General features: G+C 45.4%; 1 protein-coding gene across 8 annotated transcripts in view; it reads right to left on the bottom strand.

The window, feature by feature from the left end:
- Positions 1-261: 261 nt before the first annotated feature.
- The window catches only part of clasrp (CLK4-associating serine/arginine rich protein), a 63,527-nt gene continuing 39,948 nt past the window's right edge, over positions 262-23,840 (bottom strand). For 7 of the 8 annotated variants that reach the window (XM_043680828.2, XM_043680827.2, XM_043680831.2 and 4 more), the window contains 8 exons: positions 23,371-23,574; positions 21,767-21,806; positions 18,301-18,361; positions 17,021-17,079; positions 12,807-12,853; positions 9,836-9,918; positions 3,109-3,136; positions 262-2,066 (listed from right to left, as the gene is read on the bottom strand). In XM_043680828.2, coding sequence (XP_043536763.1) covers positions 2,024-2,066; positions 3,109-3,136; positions 9,836-9,918; positions 12,807-12,853; positions 17,021-17,079; positions 18,301-18,361; positions 21,767-21,806; positions 23,371-23,574 — 565 coding nt within the window. In that variant the 3' untranslated portion in view covers positions 262-2,023. Of the gene's footprint in view, positions 2,067-3,108; positions 3,137-9,835; positions 9,919-12,806; positions 12,854-17,020; positions 17,080-18,300; positions 18,362-21,762; positions 21,807-23,370; positions 23,575-23,840 lie in introns of those variants that run through there. The other variant, XR_015754687.1, reaches the window with a different exon arrangement.

Genomic DNA, 23,840 nt, shown 5'->3' on the forward strand with positions numbered 1-23,840 from the left:
CTGGAGATCAGAGTCGCGAATGGGGTGCTGGAAAAGTCGATGTTTCGGGCATGAGACCTTCATCTGGAATGAAGAAGGGCTCTTGCTCGAAACGTCAATACTCCTGCTCCTCGGATGCTGCCTGATCGCCTGTGCTTTTCCAGCACCACACTCTCGACAGTGTCAAGGAACACTGACTTTCTGTTTATAAGAGTAGAGGCAGTTTTACTCTGAGCTTGTCCAGCACTCGTTTGGGAAAAAAAAAATGAAAATAATACTAGCCAGAGAAAACAGAAACTTTTACTTTTTGTTAAAGAAGAAACATTTTACAGAAATTGAGGCAGAAGTTACAAACTGTACATGACAAAAACGCCTAAAAACGTTTAAACACTTGTCTGAGTTAAACTAGTGAAGCCCGAATCAGTCTGCAGTCACTGAGAGACACGATAATCACAGAATTACACCTTCACAAGCTGGGCCCTCCTTCCCATAGATACAAGAGAGGGAACAAAACAAGACAGACGATGTCAATGAATTAATACAGCCCAAAGGGTAGCGAGCTGGAGGAGAGGCAATGTCAACTTGAGAAACACAGATGGTTTCCTAATTGATCTGAAAATTAACAACAAGTGATAAACCAAATCACTGCATTGGAATTTCAGAGCAGGTATTGTCCAGGACAGACACCTGCTGAAACCAGCCCCAAAACAGGACATTTATAAAGCCCTTCAATAGGGGGTTTGGGCTGGACCTGACAGCACATACCCAAGAGTAAACTCTGTAGAGAAATTGTGATGCTTTCTGGTAAATCATTTTCTTTTCAACTCAGTGATTGAAAACTTGTCAGGCACGGCATTTCTGCGGAACCAAACTGTCCGACACTTAAAACAGGACAGATGTTTCCTCCTGGTGGGGCTGTCTACCTGGAGTTCTATTTTCTGTTATGATGCTGTGCTTCACAGCCAGTTGGGTGCAGATTTGTTGCCAAAGTTATTTACAGAGCGATAAGAAACATTTAGCAACAGGACTTCAATTCGGGAGGACACTGGTATTTTGGGAGGGGGAGAAGGAAAGAGTGGTGTCACCACTGGCACACTGGGTGGGAGAGTACAACAGCTTAGAGCAGACCTGTGCCAGAAAGCACAGCAGAAGTTTTCTTTACAAAAGCATTACGTTTATTTGCCACGGTTCTGCATTCATGCTGCGCAGTTACAGATCTGTACCATCGGAATGCGCTGTTCTGCTCTCAATCTTCCCAGGCAGGAGGGATACCAAGGTGATGGGCAAACCCTCACTGTTTGTGGAAATGTCTAATCCCAGTCTGAGCCTACTAACGTATTTCATTTGTCACTAAATACCCATTTCGGTTTTGACACACAATAACATCTTTCTGGAGTCATCAGAATACCCTAGAAAAGCACGGGGGCCCAGTCTTTGAACAGGGAAGGGAAACCAAACCATGTACCGGACCTTACAGGAAGCACAGTTCAGTTGCTATCACTCGTGCCCTCCAGCACAGTACGGTCATAAACTAAGGCAAGACTTTCACCCACTTCCAGCCCCTTAAACCTACACCAGAGACTTAAGAGGATAGAAAACAAGTGGAGATACAAATGTACACACATTTTGTCAATATTGTGACTGAAAAAGCAGACAAAAGGTTACGACAAGAGGAAAAAAAAGACGAAGATTAAAAACAAAGCTGTTTGCTGGTACAGTCACTTTAAAGCAAGTCTTTTGAAGCGAGTCACTCTTTACTGTACTAAATGAAACTGTGAAAATTACAGACGTGCTTTGCTTCCATCCCTGGGTGGAAGCTGCAGTACAGATAGAATCCAAAGTGAATGGGTGTACATTGCTGACACGATAAATAGTATGTACATACATACAGGCGCACGTGCACTGTAGTCATTACGCACTCAGCTCCTGCAGCTAGTTCTTGACTGCTGTGCATGGAGAGAACGCTGCGTTACCAGCTGTGTCAGTGGATCAAGAGGGACGCTACAGTCAGCAAGAGGGCCAACTGAAGGTTGAGCATTGGCTTCTAATGACGATGGTGAGGGCTTCTCGAGCGTGAGCGAGAACGTCTAGAAGATGAGAGAACGAAACAAACAAGTTATTCTCGGGAAATCATTATTTTTCATTACCCTGCTATCTCCATTTTCCTCCCAGAATGCTAATCCTCCTCCTCGGAGCAATTTTATACGGGGTTAGGAACCAACTGGATAGTTACATCAAAGAGGTCGATGGAGGATCGATGGACTAAATGGCTACTTTCAGAGTTACATGATTCTTCGAAAGATGAGCACCTCTGACTGCTGCACTCCCTCAGCACTGGGGTACTTCAGCCTCTACATTATGCTCAGGTCTCTGGTACAACAACTGGGACAATTTCAAATCAATTAATAAAATGGAATTGAATTCTAGTCTTAATCATCACCAAAAGGAACAGATCTGCTGTTTCTACCTGCTCTGTCCAACATGTAACTGATAGATCAGATTAGATTACTTACAGTGTGGAAACAGGCCCTTCGGCCCAACAAGTCCACACCGACCCTCCGAAGAGCAAACCACCCAGACCCATTCCCCTACATTTACCCCTTCACCTAACACTATGGACAATTTGGCATGGCCAATTCACCTAACCTGCACATCTTTGGAGTGTGGGAGGAAACCGGAGTACCCAGAGGAAACCCACGCAGACACGGGGAGAACGTGCAAATTCCACACAGACAGTTGCCCGAGGCAGGAATTGAACCCAGGTCCCTGGCGCTGGGAGGCAGCAGTACTAACCACTGTGCCGCCCATGCAGACCTGAAATTTCATACAAGAGTGTCAGGAGCAAGTGCCAATTTGAGACTGAGTGGATTGGTAGAGGAGCAGAGCAGGGGGCTGGAGCAAGCCTCTACATTTATACAGCAGTCAGTTGATGGATCAGCTAAGGAATGGTCTGAAAATGTTGTGCTCCGTCTGTGGTAAACCTTCAACACCAGTCCAGGACTGATGCATCAGACAGTTCAGGTCTGTACTGTTCAGTCAGCACACAGGACACTTCCATCCCCTCAGAGGGCAAGGTCTGGTTCACAAAAGACATATTCCTGCGATAGCGTGCAGACTAGTTTCTCTTACCTTCGTGATGAGCTGCTGTAATCACGGCCTAGAGTAGAAGACGAGAAAATCAGTCACATTGGGAGATGGAATCATTGTGGATACTCCCTACACCCACATCACCTGATTCCAGACCACTGCACGCAGAGTGTGAGCAACTCAATTCGCAGAAAGAGGGCGATTTCACTTAACCAGCTTGTCTGTTTTCTGTACCAAGTGTGGTATTTTGGGTGGGGGAGCTGGAAGACAGGAGCACTGCATTGCTGCAGGTGCTGTCTTTCAGATGCAATATTGAACTGGACCTTTACCAAGTAATGCAGAAGAGATTATCTGTTATCCCAAGATGGACTTTCATTCAGGGAAAGGATAACCTTCTAATGGAAAGAATGTCAATGCACACTCTCTCGACACAGCAGACAGATTCCTCTCCGATTGTAGCTCTCTTTAAGGCTGCACTACCAACATGTGTCACTCTTTATGATCCTTCAGCCACTCATTTGTACCCTTAAGGCAGCCTTGCATTTATGTAGCACATTTCACAATCTCAAGATGTCACAAAATGGTACACAGCCACTAAAGAACGTTTTAAGGTGTGAGCACTTGCGTGCAATGTGAGAAATACAACAATTTCTCTACTGCAAGATCCCACAAACAAGTGATGTGATAAAAGGACCAGGTCACCTGCAGCAGGCACTGAGGGGAATTAATATCAAGTGGGAGACCGTTCCAAAGGATCTGTTTTCATGCTGCTTCCATGACTTTATATTGTTAAATTTGAAAGGGCTCAGAAAAGATTTACAAGGATGTAGCTGGGATTTGAGGGTTTGAGCTATAGGTAGAGGCTGAATAGGCTGGGCTATTCTCTCTGGAGTGTCAGAGGCTGAGGGGGTCCTAACAGAGGTTTATAAAAACACGAGGGACATGGATAGGGCAAATTGCCAAAACTAGTTTCCCCAGGGTAAGGGAGTCCAAAACTAGAGGGCACAGGGTTAAAGTGAGAGGGGTAAGATATAAAAGGGACCTAAGGGGCAACTTGTTCATGTTGAGGGTGGCGTATGTATGGAACGAGCTGCCAGAGGAAGTGGTGGAGGAGAGTACAATTACAACATTTAAACGGAATCTGGATGGGTACATGAAAAGGAAGGATATGGGCCAAATATTTGCAAATAGGACTAGATAGGTTTAGGATATCTGGACCTAAGGGTCTATTTCCATTCTGTGTAATTCTATACTATAAGTGCTGGTGTTGCTTGGTACATCACAAAACCAGAGTTTAGGTTTCCCCAAATGCCAGCACTGGGATCCCTATTGCTGTCTAGGGAATTTCATGCAGAATTAGGTCATTCAGCCCCTCAAACCTGTTCCACAATTCAATACAGATCAAGTCTGATCTGTCTGAAGCCCATAACCTAGTCTTGCCCACTCTCTGGGAAAGAGTTCCGCAGATTAATGAGATAAAACAATTCTGCTCTTCTCCATCTTAAGTGGAAGACCCTTAGCCAAGTTCCCTAATTCCAAACATCTCCTCAATTCCATGGTCAAGCCAGCCTCAGGACAGAGAGTGCGTCAATAGGATCACCTCTCATTGAGCATTCTCCTGAAGGGCTTATGCCCGAAACGTCGATTCTCCTGTTCCCTGGATGCTGCCTGACCTGCTGCGCTTTTCCAGCAACACATTTTCAGCTCTGATCTCCAGCATCTGCAGTCCTCACTTTCACCTCTCATTGATCTAGGCCTGAATGGGTATGGGCCCAACCTGGTCAATCTTTCTGTATAAACTGAACCTTTTGTCCTAATAATCTTAAAACATTCCCTGAGCCATTTCCACTGCCATTTTTTTACTTAAGCAACTGTAAAGCTTGCATTCCTTGAACATAGAACAGAACAGCAGAGGAACAGGCCCTTCGGTCCACTGTGTCTGTGCTGACCAGGATGCCACTCTAAACCCATCCCACCTGCCTGCTCATGGTTCATATCCCTTCGCTCGATTTCCTGTCTGTTCATGTGTCTGTCTAAATGTCTCTTAAATGTTGCTATTCTGTCTGTTTCTAGCACTTCCCCTGGCAGCGCATTCCAGGCACCTATCACTCTCTGCGAGAGGAGGAGGATGGGATCCCTTTTTCTAACATGGTGCTTATTTAAGATATTTAACATACAGCTCATGCTAGATTTCATGGTTGCGTTGACGATCGAGTTGAAATGTTGCTTGTCACAGGCACCCCACAGGCTTAGGGGATGTAATCCTGTCTGACCCATCTCGGCTCAATCATGAATAAAGATAGGGGGCTTGGAATAAGGCAATGCCTGCTGAGCAGTGGGAGGTGCGGCCATTTGCATACATAGCCAGCAGACATAGATAGACAGACAGACAAACAAATCGGCAGACGGACAGATACTAGTGGGAGATGGTGACTGCAAATTTGGAACATGGGGAACAGAAGAAGAAAAAAGGATGCTATTCTGAACAATGTACAGTTCCCGCTGTCTGTCCCACAAACACCGCAACATGTGGAAAATTAAACCATGCGGGAAAACCATGCGAGGTGGGCAATACTGGCACAGCCACTTTACAGGGAAAAAAGCACAACTGGCAACAGCAAGTGCTATCTTTATTGTCAGTATGCCACTACCTTGTGGGCGTCGGCACACTGTCAGCAAAGGACAGCATCAATGTCTTCTCAAAAGACTGGGGATTTAACAGCATTAGTGACTAAAAGAAGCTGATGATACAGAGTGTGCGCCCAGGAGGGACCCAAAGTGGGTGCCTCGTTTCCTGAACAACAATGCCGAGACTTCATAAGACGTTTCACTGGCTGTGAAGCCCTCTGGGTCATGTTGAGGCCACGGAAGATGCTATACAAATGCAAGGTCTTCTCTCCCTGATGGTAGATGCTGTTGGCATTTCAGATGGTGAAAGCAGCCCTCTGGTGCCTCACAGGCCTGAGGTCCTGGTCACTGGTCTGTGACAAGCAGGCACCACACTTAAGGTGGTCAGACCTTGCCAGAGGAAGTCATAGAGATGTACAGCATGGAGTGGAGCCTAGTACAATTTCAACATTTAAAAGACATCTGGAAGGGTAAATAAATAGGAAGAGTTTACAGATATATGGGGCAATTGCTGGCAAATGGGATTAGATTTATCGGAGACATCTGGTTGGTGTGGACGAAGGGTCTGTGTGCGTGCTCTATGAGTATACGAACCCTGGGTCAGAGAGGAATGTGAATGATAGATCCGACCCTCACTCGTGGTCAATATCCAGGTGGACGAGGTCAACATGGAGCAGTGATACCCCTAGAGTTCAATCTCCCATTGTTAGTCAGGTGAACACAGCCACTGACGAAATTGGAACTGTACTCTAGGTAAGGGTCAGGAGAGGTGAGGAGAAAATTAGGTTGTAATTAAATTGAAAGGTCGAGCCAATAGCAGGTTGTGAAAAGTGAAACTTGCTTCATTCAGCTTTGAAGTGTCTCTGAAAGACGTGATAAATGTTACATAATGCCTCGGCTCTTTCCTTCTCTCTCAACCGTGCCCAGCGTTCATAATCGGTGTAAAAAAAAACACGACAGGCTAGTTTCTCAGATCCCTCCCTCCCACATAGTTGACTTTTCCAGGAAAAGCAAGGTTCCTTTTGGTGACAAACAGAAACCAGAGAGCAGCAGAACTGAGCAGTGTTGCACAGCACTGGGGGAGATCCCACAGAACTCCCCATCCTGAGGCATGGAACAACCTCAATAACCTGCATTTTCATAGTACCCTAACTGTAATAAAGCACTGAGGAGCTACGTACAAAATCTGACACATGTAGGACAGGTGACCCAAGAAACATTTTGAGGAACTTCTTAGAGGTGGAGAGGAAGGAGCGAGGTTTTGGGAATGAATTCCAGAGCTCAGGGCCCAGGCAGCTGAAGGCACAGCCGCCAATGGTTCAGTGATTAATATCAGGAATTTCAACAGCACCAGATATCCTCATAGCACTAACACTCGCTGGAGGTAGGATACATCCCTGTGCGGATTCAAACAATAAAGTTGGTTGTAAAATTGGACACAGTGGAGGGCGAATAAGGAGTCATTTTCTCTCCCCACCCCCCCACTTAAAACCCATTATCGCTTTGTCCTGCCACACCGTTTCAATAGACAATAGGTGCAGGAGTAGGCCATTCTGCCCTTCGTGCCAGCACCACCATTCATTATGATCATGGGCTGATCATCCTCAATCAGTATCCTGTTCCTGCCTTATCCCCATAACCCTTGATTCCACTATCCTTAAGAGCTCCATTCAACTCTTTCTTGAAAGTATCCAGAGACTTGGCCTCCACAGCCTCCAGGGGCAGAGCATTCCACACACCCACCACTCTCTGGGTGAAGACGTTTCTCCTCAACTCTGTTCTAAATGGCCTAACCCTTATTTTTAAACTGTGTCCTCTGGTTCTGGACTCACCCATCAGCAGAAACATGCTTCCTGCCTCCAGAGTGTCCAATCTTTTAATAATCTTATATGTCTCAATCAGATCCCTTCTCAGCCTTCTAAACTCAAGCGTATACAAGCCCAGTCGCCCCAATCTTTCAACGTAAGATAGTCCCGCCATTCCGGGAATTAACCTTGTGAACCTATGCTGCACTCCCTCAATAGCCAGAATGTCTTTCCTCACATTTGGAGACCAAAACTGCACACAATATTCCAGGTGCGGTCTCACCAGGGCCCTGTACAGCTGCAGAAGAACCTCTTTGCTTCTATACTCAATTCCTCTTGTTATGAAGGCCAGCATGCTATTAGCTCTCTTGCTGTACCTGCATGCTTGCTTTCATTGACTGATGTACAAGAACACCTAAATCTCGTAGTACTGCCCCTTTGCCTAACTTGATTCCACTTAGGTAGTAATCTGCCTTCCTGTTCTTGCCACCAAAGTGGATAACCACACATTTATCCACATTAAACTGCATCTGCCATACATCTGTCCACTCACCTAGCCTGTCCAGGTCACCCTGTAATCTCCTAACACCCTCCTCACATTTCACTCTGCCACCCAACTTTGTATCATCAGCAAATTTGCTAATATTACTTTTAATACCATAATTTATATCATTAATGTACATTGTAAAAAGCTGCGGTCCCAGCACTGATTCCTGCGGTACCCCACCAGTCACCACCTGCCATTCCAAAAGGGAGCCGTTTATCACTACTCTTTGTTTCCTGTCAGCCAACCAATTTTCAATCCAAGTCAGTATTTTGCCCCCAATACCATGCGCCCTAATTTTGCTCACTAACCTCCTATGTGGGACTTTATCAGCCGCCCCAGAGCTTTAGCTGGAGCTGACAAACAACGGGAAGCAAAAGGAGTGACCACAAAGAAGCCAGAGATATACACAGTCCAAACTTTTCCACAACTCCTGAGAGGCAGGCTGAACATTCCAGCCACACAGAGTTAATAACGACAGCCTGGCCCAAACGTCTGACCCACTTTCACCTGCATGAGCAGTTTGCATTTTCTGGGGCTGGAATGATGCTGCACAGACAGAGGCTATTCGTCCCACTGTGCCTCTGCTGTTCCTTCCCAATTTATCTTGCTAAGATACAAAGGATCTGAGCACAATGAAGAGATTGCACCATCTGGTGGCACAATGCATCACTGCAACACAAACCCCTAATAGAGACTTTATTTACAGAACACCCATCACAACATTGGGACCTGGCAAAATGCTTTGCAAAACAGAGCACTTTTGAAAAACAGTGACTACAGCCTTTTTAATCTTTTACAGGGTGTAGACTCGCATTTATTGCTCAGTGCCCTCTTGAACCACTTGGTGAAGGGATGCTCGGTTCAGTTTGGGAGGCAGTTCCAAGATTTTCACCAGAAACTCTGAAGGGACAACGACATATTCCCAAATCAGGATGGTGAGTAGCTGGAGGGAAACTTGCAGGGGGGTGGTGTATCCCATGTATCTGCTGCCCTTGTCCTTCTATAGGGTTGTGGGTTTGGAAGGTGCTAATGAAGGAGCCTTGGTGAGTTGCTGCATCAGGTAACTCATACATATGGCTGTGGTAATGTAACAGCCAACATGAGTGCAGCAAGCTCTCACAAACAGTGAAGTGATAATGACTAGACCATTTTGGAATGTTGTTTGTGAATAACTGCTGGTTGGGATGCCACACCACCCTGATCCTCTTGCAATTCGTTCTTTACATCCACCCACCAGGACAGCCAGGGTCCCTCCATCTAAAACCTCATCTGACAGGCTAGTGCCACGTTGAAAGCACATTTTAGGGTCTCATTAAGCATTTTCTACTGTCCCTGCCAATCTGATCTGTGCGTATTTTCTCCCTTTACGATAAAGCAAGAGATAAAATATTATTCATGAGCATGTTAGAATAAAATGATGCAGATTGTAAATTCCTAGCTAGTTCTCAGCAAATCTAACCAGTGATAAGGCAGTCAAATCTTCAACCACAGACTTCTACAGCACAGAAAGAGGCCATTCAGCCCAACCCATCCATGATGATGTTTATGCTCCACACCATTTGAAAAGCATGTCTTAAGGTAGCACCTCCAACAATGCAGCACTCCTTCAGTACTGCAGCAGGCATACTATTTGGTGCTCTGTGCTCCAGGCACTGGGGTGTGACACGAACCCTATGACCATCAGAACATACCCGCTCCAAGACTCGGACAGCAGAGAATGGAAGGGAATTGCAATCCCACCAACCTAAGGCTTCTGTCACATGAGAACTCAGAGACAGTGAATACATACCGTGTCTTGGGGAGCACGAACGGCTCCTTCTCGGGTACTCCTTCTCCCACTCGTCCCTTTCTTTATCTCTGCGTTCTCGCTCCCTGCATTTTGTTTTGGCGAATTGTGGGGGGCGGGGGTAAGGAGGAGAGAGAACGGGAAGTAAAATTAACAAACAGTACTGTGCAACAAAAACAAAACACAACAAATTGTGGTCCTAGATGCTATCTGGACAGCTACGCAGTTCCTAGCTCCGATATTCTACTGGCTGGTCATCCCACAGGATAACTATCCACTTGACTACTTTTGCTCACTTTCCCAATCGTAATGTTCTCACCCTAGATATTAAAGATTTCAAAGGATATGGAGATGGTGCAGGGAAGTGCAGGACAGGCTGAATGGCCTACTCCTGCTCCTATATTCTAGGTTCTTCCAACCCCTCCATAGCTTTGGAGCACCCGTTGGTTATGGTCAGGAACATTGGCTCCTCTGCAGTGACTCAGTAGTGAGGCCATTATCCAAAGGCAAAGCTAAACCTCTAGCAGGAACAGCACAGCATCTGTAACAGTGCACTGTTGGCTTTGCACACACAAACACAGCCATTGTTTTTAGATTAGATTACCTACAGTGTGGAAACAGGCCCTTCGGTCCAACAAGTCCACACCGACCTTCCGAAGAGTAACCCACCCAGACCCATTTCCCTCTGACTAATGCAGCTAACACTATGGGCAATTTAACATGGCCAATTCACTTGACCTGCACATCTTTGGATTGTGGGAGGAAACCAGAGCACCCGGAGGAAACCCACATAGACGCGGGGAGAATGTGCAAACTCTGCACAGACAGTCGCCCGAGGGTGGAATCGAACCCCGGTCCCTGATGCTGAGGCAGCAGTGCTAACCACTGAGCCACTGTGCCATCCTAAAGAAGGGAAATTATTTTTGAAACTCTTCATGATGAAACAAGGGCCCAGAGGTATTGATATAACAAATAGTTGATCAATTAACTATTTAACTGGATGTGTTGGTTAACAGATGAAAAAATACCAAGGGTAATTTGGTGATGGTGGTGCCAAAAAAAGACTTCACTTGTATGTAAGAACACCTCTGGATACAAGGAGAAAAAACTAACTGACTGGGTACAGCCAGTTCTTCTTTCATGTAATGGTTGCGTTCTTAGGCAATCCTGCATTATAGAAAAATCACGCTTCAGAAACAGCACTTCGTGTTGGTGCTGTACTTGTGTTATAGCCAATGCACGTTTTAAACATTTCTGCTTTAGGAACAGTTCACAATTCGTCATGTTACAGTGAAATCGTGTTAACGAAATGCGCGTTATAGTAGAACAACCTGCAGATGCTTGCGGTACAGTGGCAGTGACCCTAACTCTGTGCATGGAGGACTGGATTCTAGTCCCACCTGCTCCAGAGATGTGTAATTATATTTCTGAACAGGTTGATTTGAGAAATATCTAAAAGACGCCCAAGTGGAATCGCTGTGTGGGAGGAGTTGTAAGGCGGAGTAGTAAACCCTAACCACAAGAATGGTGACTGGCTTGGATCCAGATTGACAACAAGCAGATTCTGAAGGCAGCATTAAAAAAATTACTCTAAATGATCCACTCTTGAGGAATTTATGTTCTGTTCATGAAAAGTATTCTGGCACCACCTTTTGGGAGAGAGGAATTCAACGGAAGAAGCAGTGACCTTGCCCTTGATCATCCCACCCCCCCCCTGTCAGAGTGCTGGAAATTGCACAGAGTATGCCTGAACTTGCCAACAAATCAATTTTAATCAATGATAAGTTAGCCTTCTAAGGAGCATACGCAGTAGCAGCAGATCTGGATCATTTGGCCCCTTGAGCTTGTTCCATCATTCCATTCAGTAAGGCTGTGGCTGATCTGACTACTGTCAACTGGACCTTCTTGCCTGACCCAACAACCCCCACCCTCCAGCCCCTCATCTGTAACAACCTGCTATTCTATCAAAAATCTGACACAGCCGTAAATATAATCAACGGGTCAGGGGGGCATGGTGGTTCAGTGGTTAGCACTGCTGCCTCACAGCGCCAGGGATCTGGGTTAGATTCTAATCTCGGACGATTGTCTGTGTGGAGTTTGCTCATTCTCCCAGTGTCTGCGTGGGTTTCCTCCGGGTGCTCCGGTTTCCTCCCACAGTCCAAAGATGTGCGGGTTTGGTGAATTGGCCATGTCAACTTGTACATAGTGTCCAGAGATATGTAGGTTAGGTGCATTAGTCAGGGTAAAGTGTCGAGTAATACAGTAGTGGAATGGGCCTAGGTGGGTTACTCTTCGGAGGGTCAGTGTGGACTTGTTGGGCCGAAGGGCCTGTTTCCATACTGTAGGGATTCTGTGATTCGACCCAGCCTTCTCTGCTCCTTTTTTTGGGGGGGGGGGGGCTTTGGGCAAATTCCAAACATTGATTATCCTTGAAGAAATTTCCTCCCATCTCCATGGACAGACAGCACCTCCCACCACAGCTCATACTGAAACACTGACGTCTGGAGTTAAACCATGGACGTTAGTTGATCTTGGGGAGGGCAGTACTTAAAAAGGACTTATATTCAACAGCAAGGTCACTTGATGAGGGACTGGCAAGTGTGTGGTGGATCACAGCGAGAACAGGATTGAGCCAGTAGTTTGGCGACAGATCACCCCACCTGTATTTTGGCAACAAGCATGGGTCTGGGTACCAATAACAGCTGAAAAAGGGAACAAGCAGGGGAGCGCAAATGGCCCTGAACTGTCTTTGCTGCTTTGGATAAACACGCAAATCGTTCAAAACACAAGAATGTACAAATTATAATCGCTTTTCTCCTTGCTTCCCTGTTGGATCCACAAGATTGGTCACAATTAGTGAAGCTAATCGAAGCAGAGATTACAGCAGATTTTTAAAGTAATTTACTGCGCGCAGAGAGAGCACGAGCGAGAGAAAGCGAGAGAGAGAGAGATGGAGGGAGTAGTAAAGTATTACTTTAGTCGGATCTTTCGAGCCATGGCTCGTAGTTCATCCTCACGTTCCTGAAAAGAGAAACAGAAACACAGTTCAATCGAAGTGTTTAATCATAGATCGTTTCAAACTTCGTGCATGTAACAAGGTTCCCCTCCACCCAACTAGGTGGAAGTCCCAAGGTTGCAGCTCCCACTGATACTGTCACTGTTCCTCGTTCACCACCACTGGCCTGACCCTGCGCCCCCCCCACACTCTCCCTCTCAGCCACCCTCCTCTTCTGATCCACCAGCCCCCTAATCTCCTCCTGCATGCACAATGCTCCTCTTGCTCAACCAGCACATTCCAGTGACCCACTCTTTATTCACAGTCAAGCCAGCCTCAATGTTATCTGTGTTGCAAAATTCCTTGCTCACTCTTGTCCAGTTTCTCCAACTGCAGCATTCATTCCCTCTCTCAGTATCTACTTCTTGATTAAGCAGTTTTAATGTTTGTTCTGCCCCTGGAATAAGTCTCCCACCCTAAAGCACTTTCACCAATACCTTAAATCCCAAAGCCCTATCCTTCAGCTGTCTATCACGGTCATCACAAACCTGCTGAACATTCTCTTCTTCAACTTCTCGCCAAGTTCCTTGCAGTCTCCTAATAACCTGTCTTGCACCATGCTCAAACCCATAAACTCTCTTAGCTCCACATCATCAGATCTGAGGCCAGAAGGCCTATTAACAGATCTAGCATGACCACTTTAAGAAATACACTGGTGAGACTGCTTTAATGCAGTCCGTTATGGCGCAGTTCCAGATTCAGTGGTCTGTTTATAGCAAAGACTGCTGTAAGGGATCATGATAAAGAATCAGTTTAAGTGCCCTAAGGTAAGACTTAAACCCACAACCTGTAGGGGCCAAACTGACAATTAGGTCTGGGGAAGGCAGTGGGGTAGTGGTAATGTTACTGGATTAGTATTGCAGATATGCCAGGCCAATGTTCTGAGAACATGGGCTTGAATCCCACCATGGCAGGAGGAGACCTACAGACTGTCCTTGTCGAGCAGATTGCCAATTGCTTTGTGAAAGTTAACAAACAGGTGGCACGGTGGCTCAGTGGTTAGCACTGCTGCCTTCCAGCACCAGGGACCCAGGTTCGATTCCAATCTCGGGCGATTGTCTGTGTGGAGTTTGCACATTCTCCCAGTGTCTGCATGGATTTCCTCCACGTGCTCCGGTTTCCTCCCACAGTCCAAAGATGTGCAAATTAGGTGAATTGACTGTGCTATATTGTCCCATAGTGTCCAGGGATGTTAGGTTAGGTACACAGTCAGGGTAAATGTACAGTAATAGGGTAAGGGAATGGATCTGGATAGGTTACTCTTTGGAGGGTCAGTGTGGACTTGTTGGGCCGAAGGGCCTGTTTCCACACTGTAGGGAATCTATGGTCTCGCTGTGTCAAAACACTTCCATCTCCAGCCTGGCTCTAGCATTCTTAAATTGGTGTCCTGTGGTTACTAACACAATGGTAGCTTCAGGCGACCAAACGATTGCAATCAAGGTGAAAGGCAGCAACACACTTGTGTTATTTATACTTGTATTTGCTACTTATCAAATTTTGTTGGAACCATTCCTCATTGGTGGATAAATCCCCAATCTGAGCACCAGGATCTGTTGGTAAACACAACTCCAAGTCATAACATTGTAAGAGAAGGGCAACTAGATCTTCAGGCCTACTTCGCCATTTGTTAAGTGACTCAGGTGACTGTGGTCTTAACTCCATTTCCCTCCCTGGTGCCTTCATAACCCTTGACTCTCCTGTCAATCAAAAAATCTTCGCTAACTCAGTCCTGAATAAGTTAAATGATCCAACCCCCACTGCTCTCTGGGAAGAGAATTAAATGGGAGATGCCTTGTTTTTAAACTGCACCCCTGGTTCTAGATTCCATACAAGATCCTTTCAGCATCTATGCTGTCAAGTTGCCTAAGAATACTATACATTTTTCTAAGGTCGCCTCCCCTACCTCCAAGCCCCACTGTAAAGGCCAAGTCTGCTTAATCTATCCTCAGAGGACAATCACAACAACACATTCCAGGCATTAGCTTGGGACCCTTTCTTGAACTGATTACATTGTAAGTATATTCCTTCTTTAAGAAGGAAGCTAAAACTAGACACAGGACTCAAATGAGGTCAAACCAATGTCCTGTTCAGTTGTTGCAAAGCTTTGCTACTTTTAAAACCCTCACAGTAAAGACCAACTTTCCATCTGTCTCCTTAATTACCCAGTGTACCAGCTGCAATACTAATATTTTGTGATGCACAAGTGATACTAGATTCCGTCTGTACTGTAACATTCTGCAGTCTCTCCTTCTCCCATTAATTAAGTTACAGTCAGTGGAAATGAATATGAACAGGAATTTAAATATTATGACGTCTCCCTGCACACACAGAAAATGCAGCTGTTCAGCTTTGAGGACAGAACCCTGTTCTAGACTAAGCGCTACCCACATGTGATAAAGTTATGAAATACAACATTTTAAATACGAAGCAATCAATCAAAGAATCAAAAATGGCTAACGGGATGCTGGCTTCTATCTGAAGGCAGCTGGAGTATAAAAGACAAAGTTTTATTTTAAGTTAACAGAGCCCTGGTCTGATGCATCTGAAGTAAAACATTCTCTGAAAAGAGATAGTTGTATTTGGAAGGGAGCACTCTGCTTGAGTTAGAGGATAGGCTGTTTCGGCTTGACTTCGAGGTTGGAGCCCAATGTAAAGACAGTGTCAAAGTGACACAGGGATTGAGAAATGCAATGGCCTGGTGGTATTATTGCTGGACTGTTAATCCAGAGACCCAGGTAATGTTTCTGGGGGACACAGGTTCAAATCCTGCCACGACAGGTGGTGGAATTTGAATTCAATAAAAATTGACCGACATTACATTTGGATTGGCTCAGGCTTGGAGGGCCGAAGGGCCTGTTCCTGGGCTGTAAATTTTCTTTGTTCTTTATCAGGAAGAAAACGCCATCTGGTTGATTCATGTCCTTTAGGGAAGGAAACTGCCATCCTTACCTGTCTGGCCTATAGCAAGGCGGTTGACTCTTAGCTGCCCTCTGAGCAATTAGGGTTGGGCAATAAATGCTGGCCCAGCCAGTAACATTCACGTCCCGTGAATGAATTAAAGTAAAGGAACCTGTTCCCGTCCTGAGTGATTTTGGAACAATCTAATCGAGAGATAACTTTTAGAGCCAGTGAAACCAGCACTTCTTCACACAAAAGGAATTTGGAAGTCACCTTCCTGAAAAGGTGTGAGATGTTCGAGAAATTTGCAAGACTAATAATAGCGGTTTTCTGTTCACTGTTCCTCCTGGCAATGCATTGGTACAAAAGGTGATGTTACTGTCTTTATTTTGCACAGGCTGTAGCTACTTTTCCTTTGCTGCCCTCACTTGTCAGTCTTCTTGATGCCCTACTGTCTCCTTCCCACCACCGGTGTTTTCGAGAACACCTCTGAGTCAATGGTTTTCCAAACACTTTATAACGAGAAGATTTAGATTAGATTACATTAGATTACATTACAGTGTGGAAACAGGCCCTTGGGTCCAACAAGTCCACACCGACCCGCCGAAGCGCAACCCACCCATACCCCTACATTTACCCCTTACCTAACACTACGGGCAATTTAGCATGGCCAATTCACCTAACCTGCACATCTTTGGACTGTGGGAGGAAACCAGAGCACCCGGAGGAAACCCACTCAGACACGGGGAGAACATGCAAACTCCACACAGTCAGTCGCCTGAGGCGGGAATTGAACCCGGGTCTCAGGCGCTGTGAGGCAGCAGCGCTAACCACTGTGCCACCGTGCCGCCCACAAAAAAACAAGAGGAAAATGTATCAGGACTTCCCAATGCAGTAAGCCTGATTCAGGAAGGGAAGGTCTCTGGCAAGCCTGGGTTGAAATGGAAAGAATGTTTTCAGATGCAGGCAGCTACATGCAGTATTGCGGGCAATGATGTCACATGCACTGATGCTGCCTGGGTGGTGAGTACACTGCCTTTTGGTTTAGCTAAGCATTTTATGGATTACGTGACAACAGCAGGTTTAGTACAATTAAGCTACAGATCAGCTACGATCTGATGGAGCAGGATGAATAGGCTAAAGGGCCTTCCTTCTGTTCCAATGTTTCCCAACTTCCCACATCTGTTACAATCCTTCCCGTGGCCTGATTGGTTGTTGATGGCCTGGGAGATTACCTGTCGCTCCTGTTCTTGCTGCATCTGTTTCTCCTGAGCCGCTTTCTTGTCAGCTTTAACTAGAGGGGGAAAAAAAATAAAGGATGAACTTTTCTTCGTACCTGCCTGCACTCCCACACACCTCATCCTCACGTACTGGCTCCCTCCAGGGCAGTCAACCCCCAGTCGCACTCAATTCCTCTGGATGGTGTGATAGATCCACTTGTGACCGTGTGACTGAGACCAACAGAGTGATGGCACCTTGGTCCTCAGTTTGTAATGGATTAGTTGGCCTGGAGCCAGCTGCGAGGGGTAATTTATATCTCAACCAAAATACATCTGGGCCTGGCAGCCACAGGATGGAGCAAATGGAGTGGGAGAATCAGTCAGGGTTTCCTTCCCCCAGACTTCAGCCTCCGAGACAACATGCACATACTGTGGACAGTGGGCACGGCTGGGTTTGATCATGATGACTTTTAGAGACAAACAGCTACTCCTCAGTCACTGTTCAAGGTCACGTGTAAATAGCGTGGTGTAGCTAGGGGACAACTTGTTGTTGTAGAATTGAGAGATGTATCAGGTCACAGAGGTCTACAGCACAGAGAGGGGCCGAGGCCCTTTGGCCCATGAATCTGCACCAGACAAAGACAATCGTCTAACCATTTGAGTTCCATTTCCCAACTTATAAGGCAGCACTTTTCACAACTGGACCATCACAAAGCACTTAATAGCCAGTGTAGTGCTTTTCGAAACGTAGTCACCACCACAGCATGCTCCCACTAACAGCAATGTGAGAGAGACCAGATTCCCCTTTTTGTGTGTAAGACGTCGATGGAGTGATAAATACTGGGGACCAGGGCAGTGGAGAGAATCCCCCTGTCCTTTGAAATAGCAGTCCCCGGAATCTTTTACATCCACCTGAGCAGACAATTTAATGTTTCATCAGAAAGTCAGCACTTCCCTCAATACCACATTGGAGTGTCAGTATTGGTCTGTATGTTCAAGCTCCTAGATGGCCCTTTGGAAAAAAAATGGGAGCTTTACTCTGTATTTAGATCTGTGCTGTACCTGTCCTGGGAGTGTTTGATGGGGCCATTGTAAACTGAGCTTTCCTCCATGTCTCAGTCCCATGCTGTGTCTGTCCTGGGAATGTTTGCTGAGAGTGTAAAGGTAGATTTATTATTTATGTAACACGGAATTAGGAGAACTGGTTGCTTGGTCAAAGCATCAACATAACCATCACCTTGAGGGACACAAAGCTAACAAAATCCCAGGAAACAAACTAGGACTTGGATCCTTACACTGTTTATTCAGTGCCTTTTGCATGCGGAGTTTCAGCTTCTCCTGTGGTGTCAGCTTTGGCTGGAAGAAAGAAAAAAAGGTGACATTTGTTCGAAGCCAATATTAGAGCAAGTCAGACAGTATTAAAAATCCTGCAGCATCACGTCGAGAGAAACAGCACAGAACAGGACTCATTTTTCACCCTGGAAACTGACTGCCTTGGCAACAGTCAACCAACCAGCCTGTGGGTAAGGGAGAGCCCAACACAGACCTGGGAGATTTTACACCATTTTAAGTTACATTTAAGTGTTTCCTGCAACCTAGATGAAGGCAAACATAAGGTAAAGGTTTACTGCACACTGTACACTCAGTAATGATTCTGAACAACAGCAGATGCAATCTGATTTTAAACTCTCTGCAACATAAGATGCAAGGGTCTGACAACCGTGCCATTAGGAAATGCTGGCTGGCACTGTTGACCAGCCCCGAAATTACAACGTGCTAACCACATGCAGCACTGTTGCAAAGATTACTGATTGCAACATCACGGCAACTTCTCTGTTTGGTACTGAGCCGTTCAGGAAGTTAACACGTGATACTAGTATCCTGGGCAGCTCAATTTACGTTCATGACACATTGCAGTCTTGAGAACCCTGCTGGAATCTCACTGCTGAACACGTAGGCAGGTCCAAGCCACGGTCAAGCCAACCTCAAAAAGATAATTCAGTTTTGTGGCCTAACCCCTTCTGGGATCAAATGGTCATTAAAAAATTGACAGAACATACTTTCTGTTAAGCACAGGACTAACACTTAAATGCCTCAATGAGGATTCCATGTGAAAACCTCCAGACATTAATCAGTGAACGCAAGTCAGCTTTGATCAGGCAACTGCTCACATTTATAAAAAGAGATGGAATTGACCGTGAGAAATTAAACATCATAGAACCTGGGGCCTCAAGTCTGGGATTCAAGAGGAAATGTTCAGGATGAGGTGGTCATATTTCTCGGTTTGCACCTCAAATATAAGTGTTGGGAAAAATTCTGCATCCACATTTTCTCCCCACTCTCACTGAGGTTATAGACTTAATGCTAAGTTTACTGCTGCTGCTGTGTTCTAATAAAGTAATGTCTAGTGTGACCACTGGCAGCTTAACTGAATTGAGAATATAGGGTTCTAGATTAGAGTGGTGCTGGAAAAGCACAGCAGGTCAGGCAGCATCTGAGGAGCAGGAAAAAAAAATCGACATTTCAGGCAAAAGCCCTTCATCAGGAAGGGCTTCCTGATGAAAGACTTTTGCCTGAAATGTTGATTTTTCCTGTTCCTTGGATGCTGCCTGACCTGCTGTGCTTTTCCAGCACCACTCTAACCTAGAGTCTGATCTCCAGCAACTGCAGTCCTCACTTTCGCCTGGGTTGAGAAGATGGTTAACTAAATCTGAAAGTTGAGTTTAAAACCCACCCCAACGCGAGACTTGCAATTATGCAGCACCTTCCACAAGATCCAAAGCACTTCACAATGAACTATGATTTGAAGGGTGATCTCTGCTGGAAATGCAGCAGCCAATTTGCCTACAAGCTCCCACAAACAACAGTGTGACAGATTCCAGATCAATTGTTTTAGTGATGTTAAAGGATAAGAACATTAGGGACAATTCCCCCGATCTTGTGCCAGGGGATCTTCCTTTCTTCACCCACCACAAGGCGGCAGATTATGCTTTAGTTTAATGCCTCATCTGAAAAAGGCACCTCTGACAGCACAGTGTCCTCTCAGCACTGACTGGAATGTTGACCTGGATCAGAGGCAACTTGTCAATGACACAACCATGCAGTAAGGCAGACATTTCAGTACAGTACTGAGAGGAGACGTTTATCTGAGGCCTGTTACAGGTAAATATAAAAGGTGCTCTCATGCTTTTCTTGGGAGAGGTGAAGTGCCCTGGTTAATGAGTCTCACATACAAACACTATTTATTTTTCTCTTTAAAGTGTGCCTAAATTGCCCCGTCATGTTTGTCCTGCACAAAAACAGACTGCACTTCCAAAACAATAGTTTGCTTAGTGCTGTGCTGGCATTTGGTTATATAAACTAGGTGTGCTTTTCAGAGCGACACAATTTCTTTCTGGGCGGTTTAAAATGGCCACAATAACTCTAACTAGATCCTTGGACTGTGTGTAAATGTACATGGGATCACAAAGGACAGTGTTAGAATGTGCATCAGCTCCCTACGAGTCTGATCTTATTCATTCAGCATTTCACTTCCATAGAATAGCTCGGGAAAGTATTTTTTTAAAAAAACAGCTACTTTTAGTAACTCAGACTCAACATGATCAAAGTGAACGTGGAAAACTCCTGGCTTCCCAGTCATATAAACCTTTGTCATGCCTATTGCTGAACTCTACAGCTTTCCTAACACATTGGTCTGAAGGATCGTGCACCATTCTGCTCCTTACTGAAAACGTTCAAACCTCCGTTGGAAAACTTTGAATACTGAACTGCCTTACCCCAAACACCTTGTGAATTTTTACTGCCTACCCTGAGGCGTTTAACCTTTTTGTGGGGTGCAGTTCAACAAGCATCAGTTTGCACTTTGCACAAGGCAGACAGAAGGGACTGTTGCACGGTGAAAGATGAACACTCACTGGATGGTTGCAGTACCTAGGCAAGCCAAAGAGAGCCACTCTACAGCCAGAAGACCTGGCTTTACTTCCTCCTGGTCGCTGCACAATGTCTGGAAATGCTGCCCTAGGCAAGGTCGCCACTGACTGCTTAGGGAACACAGGGGGCTTTCAGATCTGTACGACTCAGAAAAATGCCTAACTTAGGACGATTTATTGGAATAGTTGTCGTGGTGATTCAAAAAGATTTAAAATAAGTTGCCTTATGACACTGTACAACCAATTAGCTAACACTGGCAAACCACCTCTACTGTTGCATGTTCAGCTGACAGAATTGAAATACTCTTCAGAAACTCACTTGAGTGCCCCTAGTGGCTAGGAGCTGCAAGTACAACTGTGACAGTTGACATAGCAAAATTCAATGGAAAATATGATACGTCATTAGAAAAGCTAACCAGCAATTATAACAAGGTGGAAGCATTAAGCCAGAAAAATATAGATAGTAGACGATCTGTAACAAATTCTAAAATATCTCAGCAGTAACTTTAGAGCATTCACAGAATCACGGGAGAGAGGAAGGTTAGGAGACGAGCCTTATTGGTTCTTCGGCAGTACTTTGCCATTGAATTTTAGCACAATTTGGGGGAGACAGAAAGGGAACATAGTAGGAACTCATCACACAATTCTGTGTGTGAGCCAAACTGATATGCACTCTGCTTTGTGTTACCAGTCACTTGGCCTCAAGGACAATTTCAGGTTAGAAAGAAAAACTACTAAAAGTTGCTGAAAGACTACTTGAGGCTGCATAAGTGTTTCTGTGAGGTTTTCAGAGGGGCTGTGTTAACGGAGGTGAGCTAAAATTCTTACTGACTTTGGCAGCTCCGGACTCTTTACCCACAGGAGTGTCAGACCTGGAATGAGAAAGAGAGAAAGCATAGTTCAGAGGACTACACGACACAATTTAACCAGCATCTGGGTTCACGACCTGATGGGAAACAACAATACAAACTAGCAGATCCTAAATTTAACTGCTGATCTGTATTACCGCTGATGTATTGCCTTCATCAGGTGCGAGATGCAAAACTGAACATAATCAACAACAAACTTGGTTTAAGAGTAGAAACTGCTGGAAAAACTCAGCCACATCTGTGGAGATAAATCAGAGTTAATGTTTCAGGGTTGAGTGACCCTTCCTCAGGACTGATTCATATTATGGGCCAATGGGCTGAGAAGTACCAGATGGATAAATGCGAGGTGCTGCATTTTGGGAAAGCAAATCTTAGCAGGACGTATACACTTAACGGTAAGGTCCTAGGGAGTGTTGCTGAACAAAGAGACCTTGGAGTGCAGACTCATAGCTCCTTGAAAGTGGAGTCGCAAATTGGTAGGTGAAGGTGGCGTTTGGTATGTATATTGCCCTTTATTGGTCAGAGTATTGAGTACATGCAATTCTGGTCTCCTTCCTATCGGAAGGATGTTGTGAAACTTGAAAGGGTTCAAAGATTTACAAGGATGTTGCCAGGGTTGGAGAGTTTGAGCTATAGTGAGAGGCTGAACAGGCTGGAGCTGTTTTCCCTGGATCATCAGAGGCTGAGGGGTGACCTTATAGAGGTTTATAAAATCATGAGGGGCATGGATAGGATAAATAGACAAAGTCTCTTCCCTGGGGTGGGGGGAGTCCAAAACTAGAAGGCATAGGTTTAGGGTGAGAGTGGAAAGATATAAAAGAGACCTAAGGGGCAACTTTTTCCACACAGAGGGCAGTGCGTGTATGGAATGAACCGCCACAGGAAGTGGTGGAGGTTGGTACAATTGCAACATTTAAAAAGCATCTGGATAGGTATATGAATAAGAGGAGTTTGGAGGGATATGAGCCAGGTGTTGACAGATGGGACTAGATTGGGTTAGGATATCTGGTTGGCATGAACGAGTTGGACTGTGCTGTATAACTGTATGACTCCATAACTCTGTCTCCCTATTGACTTGTAACAGAAATTGGTTGAAAATCTCAGCAGGTCTGGCAGCATCTGTGTAGAGAAAAAAATAAGTGTTAATGTTTTGGGGTCTAGTCACTCTGATTTCTCTCCAGAGATGCTGCCAGACCTGCTGAACTTTCAGCAATTCCTGTTTTTGTTTCTGATGTTCAGTATCTGCAGTTCTTTTGTTTTGATTTAAGGGCAGTGGGGCCATTCAGCTCCTCCCCGCTTCACCTGCTGATTGTTTAAAAGACCCATCCGGTTTCTAATGTCCTTGAGGGAAAGAAATCTGCAGTACTTACAGTCGGAACTACATCCAACTCCAGATTCAAAATAACGTGGTTCACTCAAACAGCCTGACAAGCCTCTCACTTCAAAGGCAATTAGGGATGGACAACAAACAGTGATGCTGCCAGCGACTGCCATATCTCATGAAAGAATAAACTGACAGCCTAAACGTGAAAAATGTGAGTGATATATGATCCAAAGTCATGCTTACTTTTTCAGTTTCTCGCCCATGGCGGGTGTAGCAGCCACTTTGCCCAGGGTCTCTTTGACGGGGGACAACGATTTGCTCTGACTCTGGGAGCCACTCATACTGTCGCTGCTGCTCTGACTGCTGCTGTTCCGACGTCGGCTTGAGCTGTAGCTTGTCCTGCTGCTCCGGCGATAGCGGTCATCTGAACGCGAATGACTCCTTGACCTTAAATAAGAAGGAAAGATCCAACAACAGTGTGAAGCAGGGCAAGGTGCACACTGTCAATGTGCATCCAAGCTAGTCAGTTAGACTGGAACCAAGATAATCTCTATCCCGAGAGGAAGCTATCAACTACTCAGTTTTGCAGTTCTTTCTACACACCATTCCCATCTATTCCCCATCTGGATGCTTTTAATTATCAGAAGATAATGTGGCCAAACTGCAGTGTCGCTACCTCTGAGCTAGGAGCCTGCATTCAAATCCTACCTGCT

Source organism: Chiloscyllium plagiosum, unplaced genomic scaffold (assembly GCF_037043375.1).
Source record: "Chiloscyllium plagiosum isolate Xiang-an unplaced genomic scaffold, Cpla_swu_hap1 HiC_scaffold_47, whole genome shotgun sequence".
Classification (NCBI taxonomy): domain Eukaryota; kingdom Metazoa; phylum Chordata; class Chondrichthyes; order Orectolobiformes; family Hemiscylliidae; genus Chiloscyllium; species Chiloscyllium plagiosum.